The sequence below is a fragment of the Camarhynchus parvulus genome, chromosome 3 (genome assembly GCF_901933205.1).
Source record: "Camarhynchus parvulus chromosome 3, STF_HiC, whole genome shotgun sequence".
In the NCBI taxonomy this organism is placed as follows: Eukaryota; Metazoa; Chordata; class Aves; order Passeriformes; family Thraupidae; genus Camarhynchus; species Camarhynchus parvulus.
Genome location: NC_044573.1, coordinates 95,320,373 through 95,344,973, shown reverse-complemented (window position 1 = coordinate 95,344,973; position 24,601 = coordinate 95,320,373). Strand labels below are relative to the sequence as shown.

Sequence of the window (24,601 nt, the reverse complement as noted above, 5' to 3'; positions counted from 1 at the left end):
GGTGGACAATCTTTTGGGCAAGAAGAGGAAATTATGGTAATTGAATTTTAAGGTCTCTCACTTCCTCATCCTCCTGTTTGTGGTTCAAGATAGGGCTGCATCACCATTGCAGCAAGTAAACTGCCTTGAGGATAGCAGATAAACCAACACTTTGACCATCTTGACTGGAGGAAAGTTATTCATATTTCAGTTCCTTTGCTTGCTGAGTGTGATTGTTTTTACCTGAGAGTAAGCCATTCATTTACCCTCAATATGTAAAGGCCAAAGAGGACAATATTCTCAAAATAGGGTAGAAGGATCACAGTGACCTGCACAGTAGAACTTGCTCTCTACAAACATCTCCAGTTTAAGTGGATGCCTTTAAGACCTACTGAACTGTATCTTGTTGCATCCTGTCTGGGATGCTGTGCCACTCTTACATCGGTGCAGCCACAGCAGTACCATCCATCCCACAAGCAGTATTTAGGTGGCTGGAGAGTGCTCTTCAAGTCAGTCATGCTGCAGTTCTTCACTGTGACCACCAGTTGTGGTATGTCAGGAATTTGGAAATCTGTGGTCACTTTTTACCTGAATGCTGATTACCATGATTCCGTGCTGCTCTACTTGACTGAGGGATCATTGAAAATTTAGTTCAACAATGTGACAGCTTTTCTTTATCCTGAACTAGGACTGTGTTTAGAAGAGCTACATCAATCGATTGCAATGGGAACTGCCCACCAGTTTGCTTTTTAAACTGTTTCAGCAGTGATGCTGTATCAGTGGAACTATACCTTTCTGTTTACCATCATAATGTTTTGAAATTGCTTGGCAAAATCATATCTGTTATAGCTGGGTCTTTTTGAAGTAGCAAGTGTTGTCAGTATAAAAGCTTGCATATTCAAATGATTAAAAAATTATCTATTTTTACATTATCACAAGGCATTTCTGCATGCCTACTTTAAACTTTGTCTTTGTTTAACTTATCTCACTAAACTACATACATTTGCTCCCCATCTAATAGCATTTATTCTGTGAAAACTGAGGTCATGTGTTTGCTGGAATTCATAGTGAGGAAACACTGGATGAAAGTAACTTGTGTATAGAACACACAAACCAGTCTATAAATGAAATAAATTTTGTGCCTTAATTAGACCTGCATTATTATTGCTAGCTTTTGTATTATATTTAATATATGTTGAAAAGGAAACTTATTCCAGCTCAGAATGTATTCCAGCAACACTACCTACAAGTACATAAGGCAGCTGTCTACCCTTCTGCTTCAAAAACTGCCACCTATGTTTTGAAGCAACTTTCAAGATTCCAAAAATATATGTAATTGTCTAATATTTTGCTCTCTTGGCATCAACCATAATCTTCTGTGAGAAGTAACATGAATAACAGTTTTAAGTAACCTCACTATTCTACTTCAGCTGTTTTTTGGGTTTTTTAACATTCTTTGTTTCACTATGGAGTCACAATAAAAACTTGGCTTTTTTGAGAATATGTTCTTAGGCACTTTCTCTGAGTTATTACATTTATGAACAATGCCTCCACCATGGCTCTGCAGATGCTTGTTTTGATGTATCAGGTATTTAAAAATGCTTTTTTACCTGCAGAGTCACATGTCAGAATTTTAGCCCTTCTACAGTAAGTGGCAGAACTGTTCACTGATTTTTCTGTAACTTCCTAACATATTTTTCTTCTACTGTCTCAAGTTAAATAATTTCTATTAGTTTTTATTGCCTGATACTTTCAAAAAATATTAGCTGTTAAAGTACTAAAATGGTATATCCTACAGATATTTTCAATACAAATTCTTTTAAAAACTCACTATTGCAGCAGTTTTTTAAACCTGCTGTTTTTTCCTAGTTTCCATCAACTTAGACTAAATTTTGATATTTCCTTTAAATATCTGCCCACATGTTCTTCACAGTGTGGCTGCTTTTTCAATTCTCTGTGCTAACCAGCACATTTTCCCTTGTCATTAATGCTTCCCTTTATGGTTTACCTCTTATAAAAGGATTCACAAGTTTCTGCTCTTCATTTTCTAGATTTTGTACAACCCTCTTGTGCCTACCAGTGCATCATGTACCATCTCTCTTCAAAGCCACCCTCACTCATTGTGGTAGATTTTCTAAGTTTCAGTTGCTCTTAAGAACATCTCCATTTTACTGGCTTTAATTTTCCCCAAGCTACATGGTAATGTTTTAGAGATTTCCACTTCATGTTCCTCAAGCTCCTTCAGGTACGTTACTCCAAGGGGCTTGCTTGGTCCATGGCAGGAACAGGCTTTATAGACTGTATATGTTATTTTAATCCACTGCTCCACAAAGTAGGTAGAAGGCTGCCACCTTTCAGCCTCAAAGGTGGCCTGGCAGAGTCAGGAAAAGCCCATGTCTGTTAGGTGACCTCGAAGGATGCAGCATATTTTCCTGCCAGCCTGATGTCACAAAAATAGGCTGGTTTTATACCTCACAGTGCCTTGTGCTGTTCCTAGACACTGTTCTGCTCATCACCATAGCCATGCTTTTGCCAGGTCAAACGTATCAAAGTGACAGTGACACAAAGTGAATGATGTTAATGGCCTTGCAATACCTGAAGGGTATAAGAAAGGTGGGAGCAGACTTTAGTTGAGCCTGTTGAGACAGGACAAGGGATAAAACTGAAGGAATTATTAAACTGAAAATGGGTCAATTTAAATTAGATACAAGAACGAGGGTTTTTTACAATGAGGGTGATGAAACACTGGAACAGTTTGCCCATAGAGTTGGTGGATGCTCCATCCCTGAAAACATTCAAGTCCAGGTTGGTTAGGACTCTGAGAAACTTGATCTGGTTGAAGATGTTCCTGCTCATTGCAGGAGGGTTGGACTAGATGACCTTTGAAGGTCCCTTCCAACCCAAACCCTTCTGTGGTTCTGTGATCTTGATTGCTTTGGCTGTTGTTTACCTGGGGAGTTTGTACTTGTAGAATAGATTGCCTTCTTACATAAATGTTTAGAACACAATCCACAGCATATCCCATGTACCATAGATTGAATGGATGATAGGTAGATATAGATGTGTATATTCAGTGTATATTCTATCCCTTTACCTGTGGTGGTGGGCTCCTCTGACCAACTGTGCTATCCATGGCTGGCGGGAGTCAAATCTCATCTTTGATCTCCAAAGGAAGATCTCCAGAAATTAAACAGGAATGTGACCTAAGTAGATACTTTAGTCTGCCTTCCTACAAACATGTATTTCTGTTCATTGCCAGGTTCTGTGGGAGTTCAATGGTAGATCTTTTATTCATCCATTTAGACAGAATTCACTGTAAAAGGTTTTAATTTCATTTCTCCTGCAGGTTTCTTCTGCAGTTATTTTTCCATGATCTCTTTCAGTGAATGTTGATCAGAGATAGCACTGCTAAGTCATTACTTTGGCAAGTTACTACAGTTTTAGAGCTGTGTTAGTTAACATGGCCCATGTTGTCCTATCAATTTTTAAACGGAAGATCCCACTGAGGTTGGTGTGAACTTTTACCTCGGTTTCAATATCAGGATGTGGCTCCTTGTACAGGGGAGTCCTCCCAGCCTAGTTACCAATTGTACACAGCTCTCCTCCCTTTCCTTGAAGATAAATCTCCTTATCTGGTTCCTTTTTCTTGACAATAATATTGTAGAGAGAAGAAAAAGAATAAAAGTACTCCTTGGATAAAAATGTTGGCTATTAATTATCACTATTGTGCAGTTACATTCTTGTGTAATTCTTGTCCCCTTGGAGCCTTATTGTACAGATATGTGAGGCTAAGTATTTCCTCCCCATAAAACGGACATTACAGGTTTTCATCTCATTCTCCTGCATAAAGTTGTCACTAAAATGAAAAATTAACTAAACAAAATTCCACATCTTCCTTAATTCTCAGAATTTCTTCACAGAATTAGAATATTGCTAACAATTAGACAGAACACTGCAAGTTCTACCCTACCTAGATGAGAAAGTAAAGAAGCTTTACAGAGGTCACACTGACATGCTGCTTTATGGGTTTGTGTATGTATAAGCTACATAATTGCACTGTAATTAACTTACCATGATATTATTTGTTGGACACAACGTTCTCATGCATATTTTAGTTCCATAAACTTATGGTGAAAGATGGAAATGGTTTGCATCAGCTTTGTAAAAGATCCTACACCTTATCCTGTTTACATTATAAACTGAAATGATAAGAGAAATACCCTATAGTGATATACTGTCTGAGATATATTTTTAGCTTCAGTGTTTGAAAGCAGAGAAATGGTAGAAATGGAAAAGCTCTTGAAATGACCCCTTTTTTTTAAAACTGAAGTCAGACTACATTCTAATCAATTTAAAACATTACTTGAAGATGTATGAACTAGTAGCTTTGGAATGCCTATTTATTTTCTCAAGTTTATCTTGGGAATTAGAGATCATAAACGAACTTCTTAAATTCCTTTCTAGAAATCTGGGTACTTAAAAAAATTATGATTGCCAGGGCACCTCCATTCACCCTTATTGGGTAAATAAATATGTGCAAGTGATTCTAAGTAAGGTGTTTGAATTTGACCAAAGATATAAATCATGCTGAAGCAATACATGAGTCTGAGTAATTTTAAAGGTTTTAAAATTTTAGTATTTAAAATTCTTAAATAAAGAAAACATAAGTTCTTTAATTGTATGACATCGCTAAGAATATGCAATATAACATGCAAGGCTTTTTTTTTTAGATTATACAATGCAGAACTGTTACATATTCTTTGCTGATTACATTTAAAATTGTTTCACATTTCTTTTTGCTATAATGGAAATTGGATTGCTTCCTCAAAGTAATTTTTTAAATTGTTTTCCAAGGTGACTCATGAAGAAAAGGGAGAGTGGGGGGAATGACTGTTCTAAGTTTTTCTGAGATGTTATTTGAAGGCTTTATGATTATATTGTACATAAATCAGATATAAAATTAAATCCCCAAAGCATCAGAACTCGTCTATGGTTTGGTCTCTGACTGAAAAAGGCGGATCCCTGCATTGAGTTCAGAAGGAAGGCTCACAAGTCAAGGATATATTCAAAACACTCAAAGCTCCAGTGCCTGTTCAGGAGAGAGAGAGAGAAAAAAAGAGACACTGAAGTGTTTTGAGAAGCCAAGCCAGAATTGCAGGGGAAGCAGCACAGGGCTGGTTCTTAGGATCCAGTGAGCATACGGCCTTCTGCTATATTTAGTTCCCTTTCCCTGCCTTCCCTTCCCCCTTCAGTGCCTATATTTGAATTTGAGTTGTAGAGTAAGTTGTCTTTCATTTAAAATAACTTTTTTTGTCAATTTTATATGGCATCCTAACTTAACAAGATAAATCACTTTTCAAGTAATATTGTAGTTAAATATAACTATGCTTAATTAGTGCCAAGTTACCTCTTCTTTTCGAAAGCATACAGCCTTTATATGATGGCATGTGATTAATAATTATTGTTTGTGCTTTTTCTTGCACCTTAATACAACAGTAAAGGAATTGTTAGGAAAAGGCAATTCTTATTATTATAAATAAATGCCCTGTCTTGCCATCTGGGTCTTCGGTCTAGTCTTACTTATGTAGAAAAATAGAAGATGAGAATAGCACTGAATGCTGTAATTGTTTAATGTTTGTATTTTCAGGGTTTGCTGGAGGGTCCCCAAGGTCCACCTGGCAAAGAAGGTCAGAGGGTGAGTAAACTTGGTGAACAACTGGTCAGTGTGCTAACAGCTTGATGTGCGACTTCTGCCTAGCACTAATAAAAAATGGTGAGGTGGCAGCTGAGTATGAAGCATGCTGACAACAAACTGAGCCTTGACACTTGAGGTTTCTCTTCAGTTGAAGATTTAGCAATTTCAACTATCTAAAGTGTTTTAATGACTGGCAGAACAGATGTATTGTATTGTGTTTTGTGCAGTATGTTTCTACTCTAATTTTAACTGAAATAATATAAAAACTTTTCAGTTTTCCCTTTTTAGCAGGGTTGAACTATACTTCACAACATCTAAGATATATAAAGATATGAATTTAGGATCATTATCTAAAATATTAGTAGAAACCAGTAATACTGACCCAGGTCTTTTAATGCCATTATGCAAATGTCGGCACCCAACATATGTGTACAAATGATACAGTAAAGGGGACTGGAGGGGGAGGTGCAGAATATGCCAAATACATTAAATAAACCTTTGGTTATTTAGAATTTTAATATGATTAAGTAATGGACTGACTGGTTTCTCCATGTTCTGTTTTTATTTTCCCTGACTTATTAAATTTGATAATTGATTAGAGCAGATAAAAAATATTTATGATTGTGGTATCACAAGAATTAATTCACTCTTGTAAATTTATAATCTAGTATGTTCCTAAAAGTTTGGAAAGATATTAATATTCAAGCATTTCAATATTTTTACAAATTAGTGTGTGGCCAGTTTGCAATTTTGAAGTTGAGTCTCAATAATTCTTGGTTTATTTAGGCATCTTGATATTCAATATCGCGGTTAAAATATCTGAAGTAAAAAGATTAAGTGTTTCTCATCACTGATCTTAGTACACTACAGTGAATTTTTAAAGACTAGTTGAATGATTCCAGTAATAGCAATAAAACTAACAGAAGACTAGCCCTTGAACAAAATGAGTAATGGCATGTAGGCCCCAAAGCTATGTTTTATGTTGGTTGTTAAGTTTTAAAAATAGTACTAAATTCCATTTGAGCTGAATACGAAGACACAAAAGCTGAGTTTATTTACATTTCTCACTAAGGATTGAGAACCTGATCAGAAAAACTCAGTGTAGTAATGCAGAATTCAAAGCTGTGTGATGACAATGTCATTAAAGCACATTTACTAGCATATTAACATCCTTATTAAAAAAATTTATAATTACTATTACTGTTACAGTTAGCAATTAAATATAGAGGATACTGAGAAAATATAGTTGTATCCTTTTTTATATCCATATTTTAGAGTTGTTCTGTGGAGTATTGAATCTGCAAAAAGGCTGATTCTTCTTTAGGAACAGTTATAAAGATTCTTGTGTTTTAGAAACTTCACTCTTGGAACTTCTTTATTTTTTATGCAAAATTTCAGAGTTAACTTACTGTATTATATTTAATGGTGGATAAATTGATCTGGAAATACTTTTTTTTTTTCCATTTTGTAGTAGGAATTAGTGAGCTGTTACTTTCATCATGGACATTTTCCTATTCACACATAAAATTGAGCTGCTGTCACACTCCAGCCCCTATAAAAATGGGACCACTGATGGTTTTGTAATCTCACCATGCACACAGATGCCATAAGCCAAACAATGGGAACAGCAGACTGGGGAGTCTCAGCATCTGTCTTTATCTTTCTACCAGTGAGATGCTCACAACAATACTCCTTCTGCTGGCCACTCCCACCCAAGCATTAACAACATTGCTGGCAGGCGTAATTCAACTCCCATGTGCTTTTGCATTTCCAATACATTTAATTACACAATAACATATCATTTGTAACAAGATCTCTGCTCTGTTTAATGACAAACAGGACAGTGCGCATCTAATGGCTATTAAATGCTCCTTTTTATTCAATTATAGATGTCATGTTCCTCTGTTCTACTTTCAGCAGATCCTCCAAATCTTTCACATTATATGAAGTTATTGCTTTTCTCATAGGCTGTCTTTTGAAGATTAAAGCACATTATTGAGTGTGTAACTAGCTAATATTTTTTTCTCCAACATATTATTCAGACCTAAAAGCAATATTGTGTCCATTCTGAAGACTGGAACATATGTAGCATATTAGGGCAAAAAAAACCACTCCAGAAACACTTGAAAGTATCTATTCAATTTGCATGCCACACTTTGAGAACATGAACTTTTATTTTAAGTTACCATTCATACTTGCTATATTCAAAATTTAATCCACCTGCATCTGGAGCATTTTTAAGTGTTCAACTCCTTTGAAAATTGGTCTTAGATTAATAAGGAGTTGAGAGGACAATCATACAGTGTGTAACTTACAGACCTCAGAATACACATTGAAGCAAGGAGAATTAACAGTGTTAATGGTGATATTGAAGAAACATATAGAAGGCTCAGGTTAGAGCTAGTGACAGGTAAATGACAATAGAAAATGAGTAGAAAAGCAAGGAAAACAGCATGCATTTTCATTTTCAGAATGTCTTAAGTGAGGTTTTATTATATCAACAGAGATCAGAGTTTAATATTAGAACTACTAAGAAATACCAAAGGTGCCCTGTCCCAGAGTCGGCACCCATCTCCCTGCATTCACTAAAGAGGGAGCTAGGAAAATTGTACCCCTAGTGAGAGGAATAAGTCTGAGTATATAAGTCTGTATTTCTTTCACCTCACAGGAATAATCTGCACAAAAAATCACATAATAAAAATAGATGTAATTATTATTATAGAAATAGAGTGTTGCTATTATTATAATAAACATAAAGATAACTGTAGCTTTTGAGTTCAAAGTTATGTCAACCTTAAAATGCTTATTGACATGTACATCAAAATGGCTTAGCAATGCAAATTTATGTCATTACTTAATTAGACTATGTCAGTGGTTTATTTATCTCAAGTGTCAAGGGGGTCAATACATTTTTTCAAATAAGGTGATAACAGCTTTTTTGTGATAGATGCACTGTAGACAGAGTTACTGGTGTCATTTGAGCCCATGCAAAATTATTAAAACACTGAATATGTCACTTTATGTGTCTTTGATATATTATACTGTATATATAATATAGCAATATAGTATATTACTACTGTGTGGTCATACTGAGTTATCATCTTACTCCCACATCAAAGAGCAGTTTAGGTTCTTACTTGTTTAGATGATGGTCAGCAATGCAAATTGATGACAGAAGTGTGTGAAATATCTTCTATCTTAGTTGGTCTCTCTGGATGCTTTCCAGATATCCTAAAGAATAAAAAGTTTTGCAGAAAGCAGTACACTAGTGTGATATATTTACAGAAATGTAGTATGGGGAGATCATTCAGAAGGAGAGAGAAGCCCTGAAAATTCTAGTTTTGTGCAGCATTAAAGGACCTGTATCAGGATGACCAGGTTCTATTTTTTGGCTTTATTTAACAGAAAATTGCAAATTTGCTACAGGGTTTCACGTAATGAAGTAATGGAGAACAATGAATGTGATGATAAATAAAATTTGGATTCATAATCATATTACTTCTCTTATACTATTCTAGTAGCAAAATTCATAAATATTTATTTTCTGAATAAACAACTGGATTAATAGTCTAGCATTTATCAAGAGTATTGGTTGTGTCTCTAAGAGTAGACTCATCAGTTCCCATTCTTTCCTCACTTGTGACACCTTTCCCTCTCATCTCCATTATCTCCTCTCATTGTGGCTGGCTTATGCAGGACAGCAGCCTTTGTGAGCAGTGGTTACAAATAATGATCTTCAGACTTGCGTATCTTGTGTTCTTTGCAAAGCACTAAAAGGGAGGAACAGAGTTTTGAGATGAAATGAAGGAATTTGTTTTCAGCTTTGCATGGTTTACTATCATGCTTCATATACACAAAAGAAACTTCCTAGAATTTCCAGTAGCTCTACAAAAAAATCTTAAAATATATTCAATGATTCATCACATATTTTCCATCCTTAATTAGACTGTTACTCTGAAAGCAAAAGTAATTGTCATGGCAGAAGACATCATAACCTGGTTATATCACAACCTGGCCAAATTCAAAGAGCACACAGTGAACTTATTTCTGATTCTTCAATCAACCTGAGACTTATACAATACTCATTTAAAGGGCTGTTATAATGTCATCAGTGAATGTAGTTAAATTTTGTGTGAGCATGTAGAGTCTTTGTGTTTCTCCTTTTGCCAAGATACCCAGTGAGACTTACCATTCACATTTGTTAGTCAATGTTGTGTTTTCCTGTGAGCTCAAGGAGTCCTCAAATGTTTGCTCTTCTTAAAAAAGTCTGGTGTTTCCTCTTGTTCTACAAGTAGTGACTTTGTATAACATTTTTTAAGATTTTTGATCCTTAATGAAGTGGTTTGTGTTAGACATGTGACCTTGCTCAGCAGGAGTTTTGGACTTTGGTTCTGGTCACTGGAAGAAATGGGCCAGTAGAAACAGCTACTCATTCCTGCATGAGAAACACTAGACTGCTCTGTGGGCAGGCATTGCATTCATACACCATTTTTCAGTGTCCATCACATTGGCTTCAGGCATGTTACTGCTGCAGCAACTTGATACTATTATACAACTGCTCAGAATGACATCAGGAGCTCCAGAAGGTAATTACACATTACTCAGAAAAGTCCCTGGTCCAGTATTACCAACTCACAAACAATACTGAGATTGGATACTAACCTAGCATTGTGTGGAATTTAAATCACAGTGGACTACCACGCCATCTTCCTGGATTCCTGTGTTGTGCAGAACTATTACTTTTCTCAATCATCTTGCACTTTCTAGGTAAGCTTGTCTTTTGCAGAAGTCCAGTTTTCACTTCAAAGAACATCAACAACAGGCTCTTTGCAAATCTCCTTGAATTATTTCTTCCAGTCTTTCTAGTCAATCACACATTTCAAAATATGCATTTTATTTTACACTTAGCATGTATCTAATCCTCCATTAGCCTCTAGCAACTGGGTTTTAAAATGTCTTCTTTATATTGAAGAGATATTTAGAGTTTTTTCTCTACAATCAAATCACCATTCCATTAATTTTTGAAAAAATTTCACTGGAGCCTTCAGTCCCCATGCAAAGAATTTTCTGAAGTCTTCAAATAACTTTGCCATGTTGCTGTGTATTCTTAAAAATTTCTACTACCTATAGTTTACAGATTGCATGAAGCTTTCCAGACTCTACCTTTATTATGTTAAATACATGAAGTTTATATTTCCAAAATAATATTCCAAATGTTTTGAAAAGTAAAATATAGTAAAATATCCATTTCAGTTGGGTATCTTTGTAGCTGGGGTTTTCCCTGAACTTGGTGCTTTTTTTATAAATACAATTTTTTCTGAAAATTATTCTGTTTTAAAAATATAATACCTCAGTAAATTCCAAGAATTTTCTTAATGTGAAGGAGCAAGTCAATTTTATTAGATAGCTATACTGTGAAATCTAGACAGGATGATTTTGCATTCTCAGCTGGCCTCTAGAAGAGCCAGGCCCAGCATGGAGCTGAAATACACAGCAGTTTGTGCAGCAGTTTCTGCTTCTTTACAATCCTCTTGATGCCTTCTTGAGCTCCTGTGGCCACATTTCTCTTCACAGAGAAAAGCAAGGCACAACTTCCCAAGGATTTTCTGAGATTCACATTCTCTGAACCTCAGAGAAAGAAAAAACAATTCTTATCTCATTTACTGCTCCTGTGTTTTGGAACAAGTGGAATGCATTGTGGAAGATTGTTTACCTGAAGGGAATTGGTAATTGGATTCTGGTGTGTTTTGATTCATTAACCCATTGAATCCAGATGTGTGTCAGGGCTGTCGGCAGACAATCATGAGATTCTGTGCAGTTGAGTGGAGTTGAGGTTTGTGCAGATTCAGTGTAATACAGTGTAATATAGTATAGAATGATATAGTATAATAAAGTAATTAATTAGCCATCTGATATCCATGGAGTCAGATGCATCATTTCTCCCCCAGACACTGGGGTTGCCCTGCTTTACTATAAGCTCCTAGACACTTTTTCTGGGATTTGGGCACTTTTGGGAAGCCTCTGAGGGCACTGAGGATGCCTGCTGCTTCCAGGTGAGGCTAAGGTAAGGGTGGCTCTGGCAGCTTCTGACAAACTCAGCTGTCCTTGAGCAGCAGTGCTGCAGCAGGGATGTTCCTTCTGGCCAGTGCCAGGATGAGGATTCTGTAGGAGCAGTTTGTGCAGCCATGGCAGAGGCAACCAGGAGATGCAGCAGGGGGCTCAGCAGTTTGTGCAGGAGGGCGCAGAGAGGCCAGCAAACCTTCTCTGTCCAGCATGCACGTCCTTAGGGATGGTGGTCACAAGGCTCAGGACCCAAGCGCTACGGAAGGAGCAGTGGCAGCTGTTTGCTGTCAGACTTGCGTACCCAGATGGAGGACACAGCTGTCTGTCCATAGGACCGCACACAGTACAATTCTCTCTTGGTTATTTTGAATGATCATGGTGGCTGGGAGAGGCTTCTGAAGACTGGAAAAGAGCAAATATCACTTCTGTCTTCAGAAAGGAAGGTACAGGGAACTACAGGCCAATAGGCTTCAATCCCTGGCAATGTGAAAGAGGAAATCTTCCTGAAAACCATTTCCAAACACATGGAGGACAAGAAGGTGATTGGGATAGTCTGCATGGATTTATGAAAGGAAAATTTTGCTTGACCAAATACATTGCTTTCTACTATGATGTGACTAGCTAGATGGATGAGAGGTGAGCAGTGAATGCCAACCTCAGCTTTAGCAAAGCCTTTGACGTTATCTCCCATTATCTTCATAGACAAGCTGACAAAGTTACGTTAGATGGATGGATGGTGAGGTGGATTGAAAACCATCTGAAAAACAAGGTCCAGAAGTTTTTCATTAGGGGCACAATGTCCACTTGGAGACGAGTCATTAGTGGTGTACCCCACTAATGGGGCTGCTCCTAGAGCCAGTAGTGTCCAGTGTCCTCATTAACAGCCAGGACAATGGGGCAGAAGAAATCAAGAGCAAATCAAGTTCAACAAGAGCAAATGCAAAATTCAACAATTTGGGAGGAATAACCCCAGATATAAGCATACACTGAAAACAAACTGTCTGGAAGAAGGCTTTGTGTAGAAGAACTCTTTGGACAATAAGCAGACCATGAGCCAGCAGCACATCCTTGTGGCATAAAACAGGCCAACAATATCCCGGCCTGCATTTGAAAGAGCCCTGCCAACAGGTCAAGGGAGATATCATTCCCCTTTGCTCAGCTCTGGTGAGACCACAGAAAGGAAGACACAGACTTCCTCAGGGGTGTCAGGGTGCAACTGGAGAAACTTCCGTGGAAGGAGAGACTGAGAGCTGGGACTCTTCAGCCTGGAGAAGGCTCAGTGGGAATCTAATCAGTGTGTAAATATCTGATGTGAGGGAATAAAGAAGAGGGAGACATATTCTCCTCAGTAAAATAACTGGTGACAGGACAAGAGGCAATGAGTAAGAAATTTTTAAAAAAGAAAAAAAAAACCAAAATCCAGAGAATTCTATCTCAACACAAGAAAGAATGTGAAGGTCATCAAATAGTGATGCAGGCTGTCCAGAGAGGTTGTGGAGTCTCCATCTGTGGAGATACTCAAAAGCTGAGTAGAAACAGTCCTGCACAATTGATCCTGCCTGGGACAGGGATTATACTAAGTGATCTCAAGACTTTCCTCCAACCCAGACAATTCAGTGTTTTTTATGTGACTAGCTCTAGCTTATTCTCAGCATAGCTACCAACAACTTTATTCTTATGGATTAATACAAAATTTTAAAGTCTTTTATATGTATTTAAACAGATTATTTCTCCATCATGGTGGTTTCCCTGGTTCCAGTGGTGAATTGGGTTAAAGCATTTAAAAATATTCTGCAATATCACAGCCATATCCTTGACTTTAAATTCCTTGGGATTGGTGTCCTTGGGTTGCAGGTGTCCTGAAGTAAATATTTTTGAAAGAACTTCCTTATTTCCAATAGTTGTGTTTATAATACCAAATACTTCACTTAAGAGGAAGTTATTTTAGCATTATCTTAGTAATAAATTAAATACCTCATAAAACTAAGAATCTGTTGTCATATCTAGTATTTCAACATTGATTTCACTAAAATTACATGTTTGGAGGGACTCTTTGGAATTGCAATATTTGCCTTCTGTTAATAATCAGCTTACTCTCTGAGATTACAAGTTTTTCTAATCAAGCATGAACGAAGTTAGTTTGACAGAGTGGAAAAATCTTCATAAATAAATGAATGGAGAGCTGTTAGATTTTCTTAACATAATTATTTAGAGTGGCATCAAAATTAATTTAAATTCAGATTGCATTTATCTGATTTATAGAGCATTAATATTTCTTTGACATAATTTCTTTTCTAGTTCAGTGAATAAATGTTGTACTTAACCAATTATAAAACAAACCTTACAGAATAATGATAATGTCTGCATTGCAGGTCAGCCTTCTGGCACAATGCAAAACATTTTCTTCACAGCTAAAGCTCTGGAGTTTTGGAATCTCTTTTCATCTTCTCAGTCCTTGACTTTGATGTAAGTTGTTTTTAAACAGGCAAAGCTCCAATCTGATTTCATCTTTAAGTTAGAGTTCTGCATGTTCCTTCACTCTGACATTTAACAGTCCAAAACTGCTTAATGTAAAACAGTTTTTCTCTCAGAACGTCTCCACATTGAAGTACATATCCAGTAAATTAGGATACAGCTTAAAAAAATTTCGTTTTTCCCACTTTGACACTTAAAAATGGAATGAAAGAGTTGTAATTTAGAATGCTGAAAATAGATTTTTCAATCGGAAAAATTCTTTTTTTTTCCTGTTGTCAATTTCCACTGTAGAAATTAAAACCTAACTTTTAATGGAATGGCAGAAATGGTATAACTTCTAAGAGGCTCTTTTAGAATTTCAGACTCTCTTCCAGGTAATCTATTTTTAATATTTCTTTTAATGTCTATTAGCCAAAGGTGTAGAAATATGAGAGAATAAGAAATTATATCTAATAATGAAAATTAAGGTATAAACCATATAAATACAGTTGAAAATTATTTCTTTGGGTAGTTTTGAAATAAATTTGAACTTTTATGGATACACTTGAAAAATTGTGATGGATTTAATCTAGCAATTTTTTGGCAAAAGAGGTCATGGCATTTGACTTCTTGGCATTGCTATGCCTGTTTAGGGACTTATTTTTGTTTGTTAAACTCATTTCAATTTTATGTAGCCTGGCTAGGCATTCCCTTTAAGCATTTTATTAATGTCACAATGAAGAAACTACAGATTTTAATGATTTACTACAGTAAATCATTCCTAAAATGATTCTGGAAACCCAAGACTGAGTGCAGGAAGGCTTCTGCATGAGGAACTCCGTACTGACTTTTCTCCCAAAGCAGGGGATTAGGCTCTGTGTGCTCTATTCTTCTGTGAGCCACGTTTCTGTGAAAGCTTTTAGTGGGGTATGGTGAACAGACTTGCACTTGATTACTGCAAATGTTTTAATTTCTTGCCTTCCGGCCTTATTTCCTGTGATTTTTGTTCAGGTTTAACCTCTCATACAGAAATTAATTTATAATATACTGGTTGCCATAATACGTCCTCAAGGCCAAAGTTAATAAGGTTGAAGAAGGGATTGTACAGTCAAATCTAACAGTGTATTACTGAAGTTAACAAGGTTTCATTGTCTGCAGCATAGATTTTCAATTTAGGGGAAAGGCTATCCGAACTCTTGCTGTTATCTGGGATAGTGTAGGCACTGGAAGTGGCACGTGGCATCTGTAGGTCAGGCACTGTGAGACGGATCCTTAACTCCCCACTCACCTCCTGTTTTGGTTATATCTGTGCCTTTTTAAGTCTGGTTTTGAGGATTAACCAAGAAAATCATAATGTAGCTTGGCAAAAAATTACATAAATCTCATTAATTTTGCATAACAACTATCGTAGTTAAGACTTTAAAGCCCAGATTTCTACTTTCCCTAGAACTATTTCTTGTTTTGAAATGTGATGACGTGTTTCAAGAACCACTAATTAGCACTTTCACTTGAAAATTCACATGGGTTTATTCTAAGAACTTTTACCTTCAGACTGAAGTGTAGAGTCTTTAAATTATTAACTCCATGAATCATGTCAGTTCCTACATAACTGCTTGAATTTATCCTTAAATAATCCACAGTTTATTTTTAAACACTAGGATTAGAGATCTTACTCCTCTAAAGTTAGAGAGATGTGAGTAGATGGATATGGCGTGATATAGCAGGGGGTTACAACACAGATTTTGAATTCTTTCACTGTATGCTGGACCTGCAGCAGTGCCCAGGGGCAGCAGTCAGAACCAGAGCACAAATCCTATGAGAGAATGGCCAGAGCCTCTCTTCTGATCAGCTTTCCGTCTCATGCCAGGCAAAGCTCATCGAGTCATTTCAATTCACAGAAGGGGTGAAGGAAAAGAGAAATAAAGAATGACCATGTACTTCAGCTAGGCACTCAGCTGGGTTTCCTGAAGCATATAATCTCTCATTTACTTTATTTTTAGTATTTTATCTTTTTTTGCCCCTAACCAAGCATTTGTTATTTGAATGATTTGTCATTTGATGATCTAGCTGAAGTCTGTCCTTTGGGAAAGAGGAAAGTAGCCTGCTGTACAAATTAGTTGGGGGCAGGAGTCAAGGGAGCAGCATACGATAGCAGTAACATTTAGAAAACTTCTTATCACTTTGATTGGCAGCAAAAATATATGCAGCACAAAGGAAGTAGCCAGCAACTGTTTTGGTCTTCTTCAGGTATTCTAAGTAGGATTAGACAACTTGTTGACACCACATATCGTTTTTAAGTGAATGTAGGTGGTATTGCATTTTGTATTTAGTTAGAGGAACAATATGATGCCTAGGACATTTATTTATATTTTGGGTGGTTTTATAACCTCAATATTTGCTCAGTGATCTAAGCTAAATGAAGGTAACAGCCCTCCTGTGTGGGCTGTCAGCCCTCTGCACAGCAGAGTGGCAATAAATACAGCTCTCAGGGGGCTACCAAGACCCACAGCTGAGCAGGAGATGGGAACTGTGGCTCTCTGCTAAGCCCACTCTATAAACCAGAGAGGGCACTGAGATGTTTTTCACTTCTTTCTTGCCAGAAGGATGACTCAAAATCAAAATGTAAATATTTAGTCATGGTCTGGCTCATGGTCTGCCCAAGGCAGCATCATAATGGGCTTGTCAAAAACATTTGCTAATTCCTTTAATTACCCTAAACAAAAACATAAACCAATATTTTCTACTTACACTCTTACTATAGTAAAAATATATATATTTTTCCCCTGCTGATGCTGAGAAGTCATAGAGAAGCAGGAGTGCTGACAAGTAGGGGGAGTTTTGGGTATTCCTAACATTGAAGTCTCTGTATCTGAATGACATTGCTGAAAGGTAGTGGCCTCTCATACATTTCTGTATTAAATTTAAAATACTAGACAGGTTACAAAGGTGCTTGGAGGCAAAAAAAGGACTTTTATTACTCTATAAAAAGCTCACGCCTCATACTGATCTGTGTGGTTGTTTCACATGCAACATTGCATAATGGCTAATAATATAATGGTGGGATAAAAAGTGGGACAGATGTTTCCTCTGTGTCTCACTGGGTATGTGTTTCAGTAATTAATAAATGATGGTGAAAAACAACTATTGCAAATTTTTTTTATAACTGGGTTGGGTTTTTTTTCAGAAAATTCATCAAGTTTTGTCTTTGTTATGTCATAAATCATATTTTAGTCCATCTTGTAAACAGAGATAAAATTGCCTTCCCAACATATTCCGTGTTTTCCTGTGTAATTAACACCTCGTTCACAGTTGTGTCTGCCAGTCAAAGCCCTGTCTTCTTCATCCTGACACTTCCTTGATACTTTGTTTAGACTGCTGTGACTTTAAGTGTCATCCTCAGGATACTTTAGATAAGTTCAAACAGGAAAAGGAAGGTGCTTCAAGTCAACACTGTAGATGATTATAACTCGGAGGGACTATTTTAAAAGTAGGGAGTAATTTATCTTTGTTTATTACATTATTACCTCTCAGTCTGTTTTTCCTACTTTCGAAGGGAAGTTTACTGTTTCTTTTTTTTTTTTTTTAAGTCAGGAAATATCAGTTTCCACCTGTATTTCCGGAGTAGAGATGAGTCCAAGAGTACAGATGTAGCTCTCTGCAGCCCCCTGTGCTTGAGCATGTGTGCCCTGGCAGGCCAGGCAAGCTCCTCAGCTGCTTGGTGAACAGCATCAGTGAGCTGACCAAAGTCACAACCGGCTCCACCTGCAGTTCTCCTGCTCCACCAAAGTCAAAACCTGCTGGCTGAGCTGCCAGCCCTAGCTGGTCCTGGGGCTGCAGGGTCAGCATTGCCAGCACAGCAGAGGATGTGCTGGAATGGGTAGTAAGGGCCAGTAGAGCCTTGAGCCCAGCCTAGGCACCCAGGACTCTATTCTGGTTCTAAAAATTTACCCTTAGTTGCCCCAGTTAGAGCTCTGCATGTGCAAGTACTGGTGGGATTAAGCAGCTCAGCACATGACATATGTCTCAGCTAGTTAAGACCCAGGAATTTGGCACTCCAAAAATGCTGAGGTGGTTTTGTTTCACTCTGACTGGCTGAGGATGTTGATAAAACCGTGGTGACAGTGTACATGTGTGGCACAACCCAATGGCTGAAACACATCCACACAATCTTGGTTCTGTTTCTTCTTCAGCTTGAAGGGCTTGAGATACCTAACACTCCCAGGAGAGTCCCTGGCTTCTAGGCAAGAGGTTGCCCTGGAGAGCTGCAGGGTGTGAGGGAGAGGGATTTTCCACCCTTACTGACACCCCCTCAGCACAGATCAAGATTAATGTGCTCTCAGCACAGCATGAGAGTGCTTTCCTACAGACCAAGGCTGTCACCTGGAAATAGCAAAACTGAATTTCTTTCTGCTCCTGAGAATACTTCTGCAGCCTATGTGACACAGTTATTTAAGAAACTACAGAAGCAGACTTAGTAGTAAGGAGCATAGCTTACTGAAATATCCCTATGTGTTAATTGTGAGCCATCAGCCAGAATTTTATTTTTTTCACTTTTTAAGCCAAGTTTTCACTAGGACACCCCACTAATGCTTAGCATTAATTTACATTTGCCATATGCAAAGGAAAAGTTTACTCTTAATGGATACAACATTTTTTCTTTGCCATTTGCACCTAGATATTAGTTGTTCTCAGCTGTTGTTTCTAAAAAATGTGTGTCAGATTTCAGCTTGGCAATCAAGATGTTAATTCCTGTAAATTATTTCCATTTTTATGTTGATCTGCCTATAAAAAAGCATATGTGAAAACAGTTGTTCAAGCAAACTCTGTACTAAAAAATTGTAATAGTTACATATGCATGTGTTTTTTAGAAACTGAGTGCAAAGTCTCCCTCAAGTAGACTTTTATGGGCTTTATGTTTTAATGCAAATGATTTTGCATGTGCATTATATATACACAGATGGTAGTAATTGCACAAAGAAGGTGAGTTGTGTTTGCAAATAAATATCTGGCTTTTGTGCTCATTATCGCATCCCAGAGAAGAAGGTATGTGTGTTTGTTAATTGGGTTATGTTGCACATATGTACTGACTGTGCTGCAGCACAGTTTTACATCCCAAGCTCCAGTGTATTCATACAAATGTAATTTCTTTACACCTCATCAAGGTACTTTAATAATAATCCTATGTGCGCTCAGATTTGAGACAAAGCTTAAAATGTGACACTGTTACTGGGATGGAGATACAAATATAGTTTGTTATAACTATTAAAAGCAATCTTAGAACTACTCATACTAGATAGTATTGCAGTGGCTGATACAGAGTATTTATTTTGGATGTATTTTGTTGGGTTTTTGTTGTTGGTTTGGTTTTTTTGTTGTTTGTGGTTTTTTTTTTTTTTTTGCTAATACATAAGGCAACGAATCTTTTCTTAAAATTCTTATTCCAAATCAGTCCGTAACCACAGCATTTATAAATGTCTGTTGTAATTTTTTGTTTCCAGGGCAGACGAGGCAAACCAGGCCTTCCAGGAAAACCAGGGCCACCAGGACCTCCTGTGAGTAACTAATGAGGGGAATGGGAAATTTTCACTCTGTCCTTGGACTTTGTTAACTCTTTTATAGCAGGTTACTGGATCATAATTATAGTTAAAAATAATTGATCTGTGTGTACTCTGCTGGATCAAGCACTGTATCAAACACCTACTACTGGTAGCCTTTTGTTACAGCATAAATAAAAGGACTGGGTCCATAAGTAGGAGGGTCTACACAGGAGGGAAAGAACAAGATGGAAACTTCAGCAGAGGAAGCAGAAATTGGCGTTTCAAAGAAAGACTGGCCATGTATGCTGGTTGTGAATGCTGGGCTTTCATTCCCTTTGCAAAATGCGTGATGCTCTGTAGAAGGGATAATTTCTGTCTCAGAGGGGTAATTTGAAAGATGAAGGACTGTGTGAAGCATGTGCCAACTGTCTGAATGATGGGAGGATTATACCCAGCACTGGAATGAGCACTCAGCTGTAGTTCAAATGAGTTGACTGAAGAATTAAAAAGATTAAGAAATACATGACTTTATGAAAGGATTTGTAATATGAAGAACTAAAGGGTTTAGCTCAGATCTAAGAGGTTTGGGATTTTCTTTTTCTTCTCTATTTTTTTTTTTTAAAGAGAAAGGATTTAAAATTCAAGTCAGGAACTAATGTATATTAGTCTTCAATGAAAGCAGCCCTTTTTTGTTAGGGGAAGACTTGGTCATATTTGTAAAATCCTCTGTACATTGTATTGTAAAAATGCTGTCATGCACAAATGCAAAACAGCTATTTGTGGATTAAGTAAACTTCTGCTGCTTTAATTCTTAATATAAACCAAAAAACTTATAATTCCTTCTTTTGCTTACCTGGATAAAGGCTAGTGGTTTATGCATCTGAACATTTGATTCAAATGTTTCAACCTGGTCTTATATGTAGAGGAGAGAATAATGCACTGCTGCATGGGATACAATGACTAAAATGAAACAGATGTCATTTACCCTCATCCAAAACAAAAACTGCATACATTTCATAAATAATTTTTTCTTTCAAAATATGTTCAGAAAGAGGCGTTTATGATGGAATTCATTTATCCTACATAAAACCAGTTAAAAATCCCTCCCTTTCACTCTTTTCCCCAGCATACAGTCATATTGGATCCTTGCTTGTTTGAGTCCTTTGCACAGTCCTAATGCTGAAATGGTATTGCAGATTGCAGGAGGCCAAACAGAGGAAAGAACTGATGCAGAATCTTTCTTAATACAAGTGCCAAATATAACCTTTAAAGGATAAAAAAGCAAACCATGGCAGAGGTCAATGTTAGACCTAATCTACTTAGCTTTTTGTGAGCTAGTGAAAAGCTGTTTCTGCGTTACAGATTTCTGCCATCCCAGATTTGCTGGCAGGTCAGGCTTGTGAAGATGTATGATCCTTGACAGATATACCAGAAATCTTGAGAGGAAGCTAAATTGCACTTCTATTACTGAGATGTAGCTCAGATTTTCTTACAGCAAGTGGAAAGCTCAACTTTGTCAGCATGGCAACGTCACTACAAGGAGCTCTGTGTTGGGTACTGTAGCCTAGTACTACATACAGAGAAGCATTCCTTAAACAGCCATGGCCTAAATATTTGTTTCAAGTATTTGTTTCTGGTATAACTGTCTTGATGCACTCCTTGCTTTGAATACAGCTATACCACCATCTTGTGTTCCTCTTCCAAGGCTGAGAAGACAACACATAGAAAAGGCATACTCTAAAAGCAGTAATGCCTGCTAACATTCATTGGCAGGATCCCCATACTTCAAGTGCCACAGCTTGTATGCACCAAAAAAACTTCAACAGAATTCATCATTCCACCTCTCTTTCTCAAGGCTCAAACTATATTCAGTTTTGCTGTGCTTCCAGGTACCCTTCTCTCCTAATAGTAAGCAGCTTCTTTATGCATGTGGATGCATTGTTAGCCCTTACTTTGGCTTCTCTGAAGTGCAACAGAGCAGTCGCACCTGCAGGGTGCTTGCTGTTATAACTTTGATGTACACAGGGTACAGCGTGGTTAACAGATTGACTGAATATGTAAAAATTAGACTCTCCAGTATTAAAAAAAAAAGGGTTTTGGCTGATGTTTCAAAAAAATAGGAAATTTGTTTTTGAGAAAAAGGAGATTCAGTCATTAATTGTTAGGGTAGCTACAGCATGAAGTGTGTGTTTGAAATTAATAAGTTTACCTAATTTATTTATCAGTTTATGCCATGATGTTGAGTATTTCATTTAGACATTGGTACAGTCAAGTGCTCAGTACTGACAAAAAAAAAACCCACAAAAATTGTGATAAGAAAATACAATACTCAAGGTATTTATTATAAAGGACAGTCCTAATAACAATGTGCACATATAGGGATTTTTGGGAAAAGACTGGGGTAAAATTATAGAAAACTGGAAAAATACAAAAATTGCAGTCAGCATACATGCTGTGCTTTCATGTGACAGGAGTGTAAAAGCACCTGCTAACAGTCAAAAAGCTACTTGTAGCATGGCAGCATTTTAGACTTTTCTAACCTTCTCTCAATATCTCATCTTTTTTCTTTTTTTCCCCAACCTAATTTCTTGGGATTTTTTTCAGTAAAATTAATCCTTGGTGTAAGTTTCTAGTCCCTTAACATCATCTGCATAGCTTTGGTTAAAAACCTTTATCACTGTCAGAAACAGATTGATTGGCATCTGGTAATGAAACTATTCAGTTAAAGTGGGAATTCCTTTGAAATTTCTTCCAGATATCCTTTCTTTTGTGTCATTTTTTTCCTTATCCTTTCTTTTATGTTTTTTTTTCTCTTTTTGGAACAAGTCCTGTGCTCACAAAAGGCAAGGAGCCAATGAGGAAATTTATTATCAGCTATAAAAATTTTTTTGTAAACTTATGGAATATATTCCTCCTTTGTATTTGTTTAAAGTCTATTACATATTATAGACTTTTAAGGTGTTCTTTGATTCCCTTCTGGTTCAGAATTGGTAGTATGCATCCTTGCTGTCTGCTGTTGTTTCAAGTACTGTTCTGTTATTTCAGTAGAGGAGAGACGAGATGTGAGCTCACACCCGTCTCAATCCAGCAGGTAGCAATTTGTGCTGAATACAAGAATCCAATAGAGCAGCAGCTCCCTCTAGTGCTTTTTGACCTTTTCTCCACTTTAAAAGTTCCTGGATAGAAGTGAAAATCTTGTTAAACACACTATTCACTTTGCTCTCACAAGCATTCTAAAAATTGTGATTGTAAAATCATTATCTCTGTACCCTTCAAATATATTTTATGTATTTGCATACTTCCATTTTCTTCTAAAGTCTTCTGGAAGAGAGACTGTCACATGCTGTTACCCTGCTCAGCATGGCTCTTCACTGAAATTGAAATGCTGATTTTATGAAACAAAAAGAATTACTATGATAATAGGATGCTTTAAGGTTGTAAAACCTTAAAGCATTTTTAATTTTGAAGCATTTTTAATTTTGATCAGACTGCAGAGCTGAGCTGGTTGCTTTCTTCTGCCATATCTGCTAACTGAAATTCCATAGGATTCAGCAACACAGGGTGGGGTCCCTGACGTCTGTCACTGTTGAGGTTGGGGGTTTATTGATTATTTATTTTTGCCTTGAAATGAATCAGCAGGTATAGCTATTTACAGAAATGGGCTTGAGAAGAGAAAAAAGGAATTTTACTCATCTCTCCATTGAGGGTTAACTTTATCTTTCCTATCCTAATTTTCACTGCCTCTACTGGAACTGTTATGGCTGCAGCAGTTCCATTTCCTAATAGCTCCCATTTTAGTGAGTTACCTTGTTTTTAAAATCAAGAGTGATAACTAGAGTTGTGCTACAGACTTGCACCAGTATAAAAAAAATTCTTTGAGTTGAGTCTGACTTCTGCCCAATTATTCTTTAGCAGAAGTGAAATGTTATCAGCACTGGTTTGTAAAGGTTAGAAGCATGAGGACTGCCTGTTCTGGCCAAACACAATCCTGTCCAGTGTTGCTACCTGTGGCAGAGGTGGGAAAGCAACCTAGAGTGTGTTAAATCACTGGCTAGTAAACTGTAATCACAATTATTCATTCTCTTAAACTGACACATCCAAAGCTAAGCTATTGTTTTCAACCAATAGATATAATTGATTCATTTCACATTGCTATAGCTTTTGAAGCTCATCATTCAGTTTATCATTTACCTTTGCAAGAGGCTGAACTTCATATTTTTTATCTTCTCAATATGTTTGCTTGGAAGATGAGCTTTGTGTTACTCCTTAAAGTTTTAGATTAAAACAGGGTTTCATTTTTGTCTGCATTGCATGTGATGCAGTAGGGGAGTTCACTTGAACTTCTTCATTTAATTACATACACTTTTGCTGTTGTGATTCAATACATATGTCAGTGCCCCCAAACTAGTTATCTTAAGTAGCCAGCAGTTCACCCTGGAAATTTCATTTCCTCTGCCTCAGGAAATACTGTCATTCCTCTACCAATATTTTGGGAGTGAGTGAATGTTATCACTTAATTACAATAAAGAAGAAATCAAAGCAATGATAAGTGAAAATTGTCAGTAGCATTTCTGGTTTTCCTGGACTTTCAGCTGCTTCTTAGAAGAATATTGGAAACACTTCCATTATAGTGTGGGAAAGGCTGGCAAAGGTTGATCATATTGCTTGTTTCTATGCATTAATTTTTTTATCCATATCAAAATGTAATTTCTTTCTTTTGTCCTATTGTGACAGACATCATGTTTCCGTCATTCTTTCTATTTGCTTTTTGGAATAGTTATGCAATATTGTACATCTGCCCTGATGAATTTCATGAGGTTTTGCATTAAAATAATCAGAAAAACAGGGTCTTATTTTAATGGGCAGACACCAA

At 36.9% G+C, this 24,601-nt stretch overlaps 1 protein-coding gene across 1 annotated transcript in view; it reads left to right on the top strand.

The window, feature by feature from the left end:
* The window catches only part of COL19A1 (collagen type XIX alpha 1 chain), a 178,408-nt gene that overhangs the window by 99,516 nt on the left and 54,291 nt on the right, over positions 1–24,601 (top strand). Inside the window, exons 15-16 of the mRNA XM_030944776.1 lie at positions 5,627–5,674; positions 19,690–19,743. Coding sequence (XP_030800636.1) covers positions 5,627–5,674; positions 19,690–19,743 — 102 coding nt within the window. The remainder of the gene's footprint in view (positions 1–5,626; positions 5,675–19,689; positions 19,744–24,601) is intronic.